The sequence below is a fragment of the Xenopus tropicalis genome, chromosome 4 (genome assembly GCF_000004195.4).
Source record: "Xenopus tropicalis strain Nigerian chromosome 4, UCB_Xtro_10.0, whole genome shotgun sequence".
Classification (NCBI taxonomy): Eukaryota; Metazoa; Chordata; class Amphibia; order Anura; family Pipidae; genus Xenopus; species Xenopus tropicalis.
The window spans coordinates 119,390,968-119,403,515 of NC_030680.2; the positions used below are offsets into that span (position 1 = coordinate 119,390,968).

General features: G+C 42.3%; 1 protein-coding gene across 1 annotated transcript in view; it reads right to left on the bottom strand.

Annotated features, from left to right (window-relative positions):
* The window catches only part of fam78b (family with sequence similarity 78 member B), a 54,285-nt gene extending 43,051 nt beyond the window's left edge, over nt 1–11,234 (bottom strand). The window contains exon 1 of the mRNA XM_002933772.5: nt 10,068–11,234. Coding sequence (XP_002933818.2) covers nt 10,068–10,330 — 263 coding nt within the window. The 5' untranslated portion in view covers nt 10,331–11,234. The remainder of the gene's footprint in view (nt 1–10,067) is intronic.
* Between the last annotated feature and the right edge of the window lie 1,314 nt (nt 11,235–12,548).

Consider the following 12,548-nt stretch of genomic DNA (forward strand, 5'->3'; position numbering starts at 1 on the left):
GGGATTTGCATGGACGCACCGAGTCATGGGGGGACATGAGGGGAGGCCAGGGAACCAGATGCAGTGAAAGAGCAGGAGGAGATGAACTAAGGTAGCAACGGAGGGATACAGAGGGGGACCAATAGATGCACAGATGTAGTATAGGAAACTCTCAGGGTGATGCTGATATGAATGTTAGGACGCAGAAGCATAAAAAGACACAGATGGAAACTGCTGAATCGCCTGCTTATGCTCAACAGCTGCATGAAAATACTTTAATTTTGCAGCCTTTTTCACTCTAAAAAATGTGCCCGCCTCAAGCAGACTCAGAATCAGGGACACATATACTGGCACAAAGTCTGAAAACGCAGAAAAACGTGGAAACACAGAGGTACAGACAAACAGAAAAGAGGCAGGTCATACACATAATGAGGTATGGGAACATGCAATTTACTACAGCTTTATTCTGCAAATAACTGATGGCTGAAATAGAATATCTTTTGAATCTTTCTTCATATTTGAATTCATTCTTCTTTATTTTAGACCGGGGATCCCCAGCCTTTTTTTACCACATTCAAATGTAAAAAGAGTTGGGGAGCAACACAAGCATGAAAAATGTACCTGAGGGTACCAAATAAGGGCTGTGATTGGCTAATTGGTAGCCCCTATGTGGACTGACGAAACAAAACCTTGATTCACCGAAAACTTGACTCTAAGCCAGAAATTCAAAAATAAGCACCTGCTTTAAGGCCACTGGGAGCAACATCCAAGGGGTTTGTAAGCTGAGCCACTGGTTGATCCTGAGCCACTGGTTGGGGATCACTGTTTTAGACAATAAATGCATATATTTTATAAAGAGGGTGCAAGCTATCTCTTTTAGGATTTATTATACATACTTTCCTCTAACACCAGTATGTCCATTTGGTAGCCCTGTAGCTTCTGCTGAACTACAACTCCCAAAATCACTGGCAACCTTCGGTGTATGCCTGCTCAACAAGAGAAAGAGGCCGCAGGGGCACATAACTTCTTGTTCCTAAGTTTTAAAAGAAAATGTATTATATTGAAAACATCTAACAGAGACATATGGAATTATTAGTGAGGAATGTTTTCCTGCCATATGTATATTTTTGCGTGCTAAAGAAAGTGTGAAATGCATCTGTTAATGTCAGACTAAGGGTTAGGGCTATATTCAGGCTGAATACATCTCTTGGGGATCAGTTTGTGTAACTCCATCTCCTCTTTGTACATATTTATTACTGTGCAGCTATTCGACTCGAATGTATGCTCGGGAATACATGTGTTTTATAGGTGGCTCCAGCCTGGCATTTTCATACACTTGTAAGGAATCTAGCATCTGCCTGGGAATTGGCATGAACCCTGAATGACATTATTTATATTATTTAGAATATATGTTATTATGCATGAATAGCAAGAAGACACATTCAGGTATTCCGACTGACTTTATAAGCATGTTTTAGCCTACTAGTAAATCTTAACTCTTGTCGTTTGACTGTCCTTCTTTATAGGAAGATATGATGGCCTTTGTTGTCTCTAATCTGCAGGCATGTGTAACTTATAAAAATGTCTGCCATATTTTAGTAAAATTCCTGACCATTAAGAACAAGAAACTCTAATACTATGGGAAATCACTAATCCACTCAGATCCCAAAGATCTCAGCAGTGAACACTTTCCATAGGCCAGGGGTCACACACTGAATAACCCTCAGCTCTTGCTCAACTACAGCTCTAAGTGATGTAGTTGTAGTCTGAATACAACTGCAAGAAAGATGCCCAGTCCTCACCATAAAATACTCTTACCCATCATCACTAGGGCACTACCCAAACAGATTCAGCATCATTCCCTTTTACAATATGGCACAAGAGTGTTTGGCACATCTAAAAAGACTCTTGTCTACCCTTTAAACCAGTGGTTACCAAATGATGGGGTCTGGAACAGTGGAAGGGGGGGGGGGTTCAGCATAAAGGCTAATTCAGGGTGAATGCTTGTTTGGTCTCTTAGATACATCCAGTTTGAAGGCCATTTAAGATGAGATTTGGGGTTTTTGCTGTACATACTTGTAGATATAGCAGACTAGTTGATACAGCAATATTCCCCTATATCTGAAACCCTGAAAAGGGGGTCCCTGACCAAAGTGGAGACCTCCAAGAGGGTCTTGAACCAGAAAAAAACAACAACAACTGCATTAGACTTAAAAGGAGAACTAAACCCTAAGAATAAATATGGCTAAAATGCCATATTTTATATACTGAACTTACTGCACCAGCCTAAAGTTTCAGCAAGTCTGTAACAACAATGATAAAGGCCTTCAAACTGGTACAGAAGCCCAAAACATAACTTACAACATTTTTAGCTTACTAAAGCTACTAAAGTTACTAGTTAGACTTCAGTTCTAAAGCAAGTAGGGCAGGGTGGCCATTTCCAAATCTCCAAAAAGATTTTGTGTATATATATTTATTTATAATGCATATGCATTTTACTTCATTGTAATAACTTAAATATACAAATTATAAAATCATAGTATAAAACAAATATAATTATAGTATATGACAAATAAAATTACAGTTTGGGACAAATAAAATGATTTATGAAGAGTTGAAATACATAAAAAGTGCTGTAGAAAACATACAAACTATACTTAGGGGAATTACTTATTTGTCAAATATCACACTGTGTTGCCAATGGCAACTACATAAAATTGTTTATAAGTATGTTAATTTATATAATTTTTGTATAGACAGACCTCCAAAAAAAAAACCAACGAATGTCTTTTTTGAGGTGGTGCAGGACGAAGGACAGAATGCTCCAATGCAGGATGTAGGGTTCCCATCTGGCCTGTATTTGTCTGACCTGGCAGGTAAAAATGATGCTCAGTGTCAATGTTATTAATAGGGAAGAAAGATGAAAGAATAGGAAGGCCACCAAAAAAGGTGATAATCCAACTCGCAAGTAATACATGTGCACTCTGCAGATTCCCATCTAAGCAGCATGGCACCAGTCCATCAGATTCAGAGTAATATTCACAAGCACCAATGAACAATAGCCATTTAAAGGAACAGTAACAACAAAAAATGAAAGTATATAAAAATAATTACGGTATTATGTACTGTTGCCCTGTGCTTGTACAGCTGGTGTGTTTGCCTCAGAAAGACTACTATAGTTTATATAAACAAAGCTGCTTTGTAGCCATGGGGGCTACATGGAGGTACATAGCAGATAACAGATAAAGCCCCATTATATTCTACAGAACTTATCTGTTATCTGCTATGTAACCTGTGCCTTTTCTCCTTTTTTCCAGGTTGAATGGCTGCCCCCATGGCTACACAGCAGCTTATTTATATAAACTATAGTACAGTTACTTGAGCAAATACACAACTTTACCTGTGCAGGGTAACAGTACATTATATTTTAAATACTTTAATACGCTTTCATTTTTGGCGTTACTGTTCCTTAAATAATGACAACCGTATACATAATGTTGAACAGCAAAAGATCCACAGCATAAAAGGTCTCATCCCTGGGGTGGCAATATGGATCTCACAAACTACACAGGTTAGTAAGGAAACTCACATATTTCACATTTCTACCAAAGCCCTTGCAATTTAATTGGTTCTACAGTACCTGATAAATCACATGTTATACTGAGTATAGCCCTGCTGAATTTGCAAGAATTATTGCAGAATGCTTTGGACTTATGTTTTTGTAAGGGGTATTTCTATCATTTCTGTACCATAAGGCTACTAAAAACCATAAAAATTAAAAATTGGATTCTAAGTTCTATGGGGCAGGGACCTCCATCTTCTTGACTCTTTGATTCTTAATGTATTGCAGCCGTACCTTGTACTTATTTGTAGTTATTATCATACTTTGTATTTATCTATTATTGTAAAAAAAAAAATCCTGTTTGTTTTAATTTATTATTCTACTGCATACAAATGCAGCGCTATATAAAAGATATACATACATACAAACATGGCTTTATACTAGATAGTTATCATCAAGTACTATATAAGGTATTGTCCTATTACAAAAATAAGAGGCAAATCAGTAAAAAAATAATATGTTGTTTGATTAAATAGGATTCCATGGGAAAGGGCATTTTTATTTGTATGGCAAAGTATGGGACTGCAGAAGCTGATATAGCAGTCATGTAATCATGATAAAAGCTTTGCAGGATCTGACAGATCTAGTTATATATAGTAATGAGCATGGCCCCACAGGACCCTAAAGATGTAGCCATGCATAATAATGTGTATGGAAAATAAGGACTGGAATCATTTTGTATTCTGTCTGTTGATTCAGAATTACCTGCAGCACAATGATCAACAGGTATGTACAAGTATGGAGGACAGACAGGGGGCTGCCAAAATTAAAAGCCCCAAATGCCAGCTAGTAGCCTACACACGGAGCACTGCCTACAGATATGGAAAAGCAACAAGAAGGCGAACAGAAGTGAGCATGCCATGTTCTTATTCATTTTTTGGCACTATATATATATATATATATATAATTAGAATGCATATCAATCTGTACTAAGTGACTGTTCAGCAGGACTGATCTGCTCCCAGACAAGTGCTTTTCATTGACGTTTTAACAAACAGGGCACCGTAGCACTATAGCTACTACCGATATAGCCAGCAGAATATAACAAGAGTGCTGGCCAATTGGCATTAAGATCTTGTCTGGTATGTATGCAAACTGATGTAATTAATTCTACACAAACAGGACTCAAGCTTGAAAGCAAAGGTTTTAAATTCCCATTGCAATAACACTGCTACATGAAAGCACCACTCACAATACTTCATTTTTATAAAGCAAGTATATGGTCAATATATTGAGGAAGACTGATTATATGGGTTAGACTAAAATATCTTCCATTGCAGAGCATGTAAGCAAAGTATAGGAAATACATAATTACATATGCATTATATTGTAGATTTCATGATGAGGAGCATGCTTGAGTTTGGACTGGAAATACAAGTACTCATCGGCCTTCTGACTCCCACTTTGAGTGCACCCAGGAACAATATTCCACTTCAGTCTATGGGAGTTTTATACAGTATATAACAGTACAGAAATGTAAATAAAAAAACTGAATACTGTACTTGCTTACAAAAAGTACTAAAGTCTACTAATACTGGCTTTCCAGTACGCTGGGCTTTCCTCTGTCATTGTAGGGATGGGGTGACAGAAGACCACCACAGTAACAAGAAGGCATTGGAATGTAATAAGTTACTTTCTTAATACATTTGTTTAAAATAAATATGAGCTTTTCATTCTCCTTTTGTATCCAAGAAATAAGCAATTTTTGGAATTCCTGATCAAAGCATAGAGGGGTTTGGAGTGGGTGTTAAGAGGCTATGCCACAAAATGGGATAAGATGGAATTAGAGACATAAATGTGACAGCTGACACATGGAAGAGTTGCAAATTTAACCACACTGAGATCCGTACAGGAGGGTAATATGTTGCCAAAGCTGGATAAGCTCAAGGCTCCCTAGGTTCCTACCCAGGGCCCTGTTAGTGCTAGGTCCCCTATTATTGCTAGAAAATTCCTGAAATTGCAGTCTATAGCATGTTCTTGGTTTATTTATGCGCTTATGTACTTTCCAACTGTCCTGTATTGGCTTGGACTGACCTAGCATTTGGCCTGCAAAAGTGGTGAAGTTTGCCTGGAACTGGACTTGTGGCTGATTTTCTTATATTACTTACTATTACAATTAGGCAGAGCTGGGGGTCTACATTTCAAAACCATACAGGCTAATTACCTGGCTGCTGACAAAATTGGCCACATGTGTAAACATGATAGGGACCTTAAATTGTAAATGCACCTGGAGCAGTGAATGATGTAGTATGTATACATTTTTTCTTTCATTTTTTAATATGTTATCACCACCTCCTGCACTAGCTTGCTGCACAGTTTGGCAGTATTTAGCCAGTAATAGTCAGGGCAGCGCGGGCTTCAACCGCTACTGCGCATTCCCCATGCCGTCCTTGCTCATTTCCATAGTATTAATTGTATTGGCAGCAAAACCCATTAACTCTATGCAAATGTGAGAGACAGGGAATGTGCAGTAGCACTTGAAGCGGCGCTGCTGTGACTCTTCCTGACTCTGCATCAGCGCACAGCGGGAAAGCACTTAACCCAATGACTGGGTAAGCGCTTATTTTATAAGCAAATATTAAGGGCAAGAGAAATTGTTTCATTGTTTTATGCAAGTCCCCATTGCCAAAATGCTGATTTGAAGGCCAATATTCCTTTTAGGTAAAAAAAATTTATTTTTGCACCAAGGAGACATTTGATCATTCCTTTAGTAATTAAGAGGCAAGGGGCAAGTGCAAATGTAAGAGACTTTTAAAAGTGAAGGCGCCCTTGTAGGGCTGTCAAATAGCTGTATAAGATGGAACATGCTATCACACAGGCAGCATAAAACTTCTTTAGGTCTGTGTGGCCAAGAGTGCAGAATTCTCCCCTGGAGGGGGGTCAGTAGAGCTAGGCTATACCAACTTTGTGCCCATTAGCAAACAACACTTGAATCTGGCATTGATAAATGAGCCCTCCTCTCTTCTCCTATGGAAAATTTGGGGTGGGGAGATCAGTTCGATTAACGCCTTGATCTCTGGATATTGATATTATGTGATTTCTAACTGCCAGTTGAGCCGCCATATTCCCAGCATCATCTATAGTCATCAACAGAACAGAAAAGCAGGGAACAAAATGGAACATCTTTCTTAATTCTGAACAGAGTGCGTTTCCTCTTCAAAAGAGAAAAAGGTGCTTCAAGCTATGAGCCTAACACTGAATGTAATGTGAAAGATGGTGTAAACTGTATGGTAACACCACAAGGTCAGTGCAAGGAAGGGCAAGAAACAAGTGCAGCAGAGAGAGTTTGTGCTAAAATCAGGTTGTTGTTAGTTCTTCTCTTTTAGAAGCTCTGGGCAGAATATAACTTGGTGCATCGCCAGTGCCTATTCCATTTATTTAGTACATATAGAAATCAGCTGCTCACATGTGCATGGAAAAACATTCCTAAAATGTCTCTGCAGTTTTTGAATTTTTCTGCACATTCCTCAGATTTGTCTGAATCCCCCCTTAGGAACGAGCAGAGAAACCTTCTCTGGCTCAGCTGAGCGCTATAGCCTTGCCAAGGTTTGCCCCTCACCTGTCATTTGACACCTAATACTCACAGATTTCCCACTTCACATGCAGATAGATGGATAATTCCCTTCTGTAGCAGATCAGCAAGTGCATCTTTCCACTGAAAGTACAGCTACAATATGGTACCTACACGTCTGAACAAGCTGATACTGACTGAAGGCTGACTACCTGAAAGCATGGCCATACACCACCTTTGATGCTGTGCAATAGGGACATACTAATCCTAGCACCCTTCTGCGTGGGTTATTTGCCCCCTTTTGAGGTATGGCCATTAAAAAATCCCTGAAACCCTTTTTTTTCCATTGAAGTATATTAATCACCCAATTTGCTGCCAAGGGGCCAACTGTTTAATCAGACCAGCTAGCATTCTTCCTCTGAACCATCCCTACAGATCTCCTGCTCAATAAACACTGACAAAGCACTCGACCTTTCAGCAATCAGTTTGTGCACGTGTAATGTCTCCCACAACAGAGTGAATTGACTGTAAGCTCCTATGAGTCAGCCATTCATTTACCTTACAGAATGACACCATCCTATTTATCCTATTATATCATTCCCATGTGTAAGTAACAGGAGTGCATTCAGGCTAAGTACTGTATATACTATAACTCAGCAGAACACAATGACCTGAATCTGTTGGTGTAATAACTGCACATGAGCGTGTAGCACATGAGAATGTAAACACACCTTTTGAATACGATAAACCTTTGGGAATATACAGCAGTAACTTGCACATAGTTTGCGCTACTCCAGTAACCAATAGTAACCATCTACTGTTATTTATACTTATTGCAATAAGACCAGAAAAACTGAACCACTGATTGGTTGCTATGGGTTACGAAACAGGCATAAACTTTACCCTTATTACTACATATCCTCTATAGTTGAAAACAATATCTGAGAGCATAAATAATGGTTTGGACTTGTATCTGATGGCTAGGAACCTTTGGATCGTCTCTAAAGCTTTGATATCCAGCTGACTTGGGCTTTACATGCTTGGCTAGGAGAATGAGTATCAGCAAAATGCAGAATTACATTGTGCCAGACAGATGATGCCCAAGACTCTAATATTCAGGGCAAGCCAAAGAACATGAGATTACAAAAGAGATGGAAGGGCAATACACACGGGGATTAGGCACAGAATGGAACATCGAGCCACATCAGGACTCCGATGAATTTGTATAAACGCAGCAGTATAAATGGGATGAGCCTGCTGTAATCAGCAGTATATTTAACCCATGCCATGCTACTGTGTTTTTTTTTGTCAGACTTCTGTACAATACATCAAACACAAAAAGGACTTTAGCCAGTTTGTCACTTAAGTTTCCTGAGCACCCCTGCAAAAAAATACCATGACCCCCCTCTTGCTTCAGCTCTTAAGGCACAATTTGAGTGCCAGGGGGATGCAGGTCATTATTGCCCCCCCCCCCCAATCTACCTGTCCCCAGTCCTGCCCAGACAGACAGGGTCTATTGATACCTAGTTATGCAACTGATTTTAGCCAGGGATGTGTTTAGCATTATCCTTCCTATTTAAGATGTAAAAGGAAGGAAAGTCTAAGATGCACCAACTGCATAAAAAAGCCATCCCAAAAAAGGAGTATTAGGCTCCCAGAATGATTTCTTCCCCTAATACCACTCAAAGCGGCAGTCAGCTGGTTAATGCGCAATTGGCTGGTAACAGGGCATCCCTCCAGTCCTTGGCTTTCTCTGCCAGGGATCATTTTAGATTGCTTCCCACAATAAAGTAAATGAGTAACACTTGAGAAAGAGCTTATAGCTGGAAAGATGTTGTGTTGTGTTACAGCAGCACAGTTTGTGCATAAGTGTCTGTTTCCTGATGTTTATTTCCTGGAATCTACTTTGTGGTGGGAGCTGAAGTTAAGGAAACAGGCAGCATCATTATATATCCACAACCTGGTCCAGAACCTGTTTTCATTTTGACTAAAGTAAATAATTTGCTCCTGGGCTCTAACTTTGTTAACACCTCTGGGCCTGCATAACCTTCAATACTCTCAGACCCAATGGATTTTACTCTGGGGGAGGACAGGATACTGGGTGCACTCTGGCAATTAAGAGAATATGTTTGAGTTTGCAGTCACTTTGTAGGACTTACCTGTTCCGCTTGGATCTCTGCAGGCAGCTGTTTAACTACAGTACCCACAGAAGGTTTTCAGGTGATTTGTGAGATTTTAGTGCAACAACAGCCGGGGGCTGCAGTCTGGATAACTACATTGTGTTTTTTTCCTACTAAAGGTTTCCCAACGCTGAACTACAAATCATATCCCCCACATACATAATTTGTTTTAAAAGGGTTGTTAACATTTAGATTAACTTTTAGCATAATATAGGTAAGTGCTACTCTGAGACAATTTGCAATTGGTTTTCATCTTTTATTATTTGTGGTTTTTAGAGATTTTTGGCTTTGTATTCAGTAGCTCTCCGGTATGGAATTCTATCAGCTCTTTGGTTGCTAGGGTCCAAATTACCTTAGCAACCAGGCATTGATTTAAATGAGGGGCTGGAATATAAATAGGAGAGGAGTTTAATATAAAGCTGAGTGATAAAAATAAAAATGACAATAACATTGTAGCCTTATAGAGCATTTGTTTTTTGGATGCCAGTGACCTCCATTTAAAAGCTGGAGTCAGGAGAAGAAAGCTAATAATGCAAAAACTATAAAAGAAGAAAAAAATGAAGACCAATTGAAAAGTTGCTTAGAATTAGCCATTCTATGACAATACTAAAAGTTTACTTAAATGTGAACCCACACCCCTTTAATGGGGATCTCTGTGCCCTATGTAGCCACTTTAGCCGCCCAACACAGCCAGCTTGCTGTTCCCACACATTGACTAGAACAAACCCCAAAGGTCCCACAAGTGAGGAGAAGAGACAAGAGAGAGGCCACTCACATGCCCAGGTCGCTGTAGATGTTGAAGAATTCCATCTGGTTGCACGCCTGTATCCAGCCCACCACCCACGTTTCGCTCCGGGGTAAGGGGGGCATGAGCACCCTCGCCGAGGCTTTGAAGTAAGGGGTCTTGTACCTAAGCACAATGGGCGAGTTCTCCTCGATGGAGGTCGGGCACTGGTCTATGGTGGCGCACACATCGTACACCGTGATGTTCTCCCTCCGGATGCGGGACTTGCAGGTGAGGCTCTGCAGGCAGCCCATGCTCGCTGCTCGGCTCGGCGGGGGCAGGAGGGCAGAGGCATCAATGAGAGCGGTCAGGGCAAGTGCAAGGGGGAAGAAAGGCTCTGTGCCACACAGACCGGGGCCAGTGGGGATGGGGAGGGCACCATGTGTGTGTGCCCAGCGGCAGCAGCAGCAGGGTGAGCGGTGTGAGTGTCAGTGCTGTAGTGTATGTGTCTATTTGCTGCTGCCTCTTCTTCACTTAGTGTAGCCAGATGGTAATATTATACCGCTCACTGATGGATAGATACCCCCCTCCCAGTTCCTCCTCCTTCTCTTCATCTCCCTAGCATGCTGTCTCCCTGTGCCACCTGCCACTGAATGCTGCCACCCTACCTCTCTGCCCCCACTGCAGGCCAGACCCAGCCGCTGCTCCTGTGCCCTGCTGCCCGGGCTGCCAGGGCTTGTCATGTCCCAGGTGGCCAGGGGCTGATGTCCTTGTCGGATGGTGAATCCTTCCCTGCGCTCGGATTCAGCCGCTCTCTCTCTCTCATTCAGGCACAAGGAGGGGGAGGGCTTGCTCTGATCCTCCCACCCACGGAGCTGTCATACAGCCAGCGAGCGGTTCGGGGAGACCCCTTGTACGTACAGGCGGCGGATCCAAAGGCACCGCATGATGTTCAGCAGCCGCTATACAGGCAGCTCCGGGTACCCGTACCGTGGGGGGGAGACTGCGCTCTCACAGGGGATGGATCTGAGAGGGTGTCAGGGTCTCCGCATCATCCATACACACCCTTCTTTGTTATGGTTATTTTCCGTCATCACCTCCTGCCCTGAGTGTATACTCATTCCTGTACTTTATCCGAAAATGAACGCGTTTCACCTGTGCGGCAGGTTTGTCCCTTCCCGGCCACTCTAAGATTAGAAGCTTTAAATCCCCAGATATCCTCACACGCCACATTTACTTACACACATGCATGCACTCTCTGTGTCACACACACACACACACATGCACACACACACACATGCACACACACATACACTCTCTGTGTCACACACACACACATGCACACACACACATACACATGCACTCTCTGTGTCACACACACACACGCACTGGCACTCTGTGTCACATACACACACATACACATGCACTCTCTGTGTCACACACACACACACACACACATGCACTCTCTGTCACACACACACATACACACACATACACATGCACTCTCTGTGTCACACGCACTGGCACTCTGTGTCACACACACGCACTCTGTGTCACACACACGCACTCTGTGTCACACACACACATGCCCTCTGTGTCACACACACACACATATACACACATACACATGCACTCTGTCACACACATGCCCTCTGTGTCACACACACACATATACACACACACACATGCACTCTGTGTCACACACATGCCCTCTGTGTCACACACACACACACACACATGCACTCTGTGTCACACACATGCCCTCTGTGTCACACACATATACACACACACACATGCACTCTCTGTGTCACACACACACGCACTGGCACTCTGTGTCACACACACACACACATGCCCTCTGTGTCACACACACATGCACTCTGTGTCACACACACACACACATATGCCCTCTGTGTCACACACACACACACACACACACATGCCCTCTGTGTCACACACACACACATGCCCTCTGTGTCACACACACACACACACACACACACACATGCCCTCTGTGTCACACACACACACATGCACTCTGTGTCACACACATATGCCCTCTGTGTCACACAGACACACACACACACATATGCCCTGTGTCACACACACACACACATGCCCTCTGTGTCACACACACACTCACATGCCCTCTGTGTCACACACATGCCCTGTGTCACACACACACACACACACACACATGCCCTCTGTGTCACACACACATGCCCTCTGTGTCACACACACATGCACTCTGTGTCACACACACACACGCACTCTGTGTCACACACACATGCACTCTGTGTCACACACACACGCACTCTGTGTCACACACACACACATTCACTCTGTGTCACACACACACACATATGCCCTCTGTGTCACACAGACACACACACACACATATGCCCTGTGTCACACACACACACACATGCCCTCTGTGTCACACACACACACACATGCTCTCTGTGTCACACACACACACATGGCCACTGGGTAGCAACGCATCGATAGCTAATGATCAATAATACAATAGGT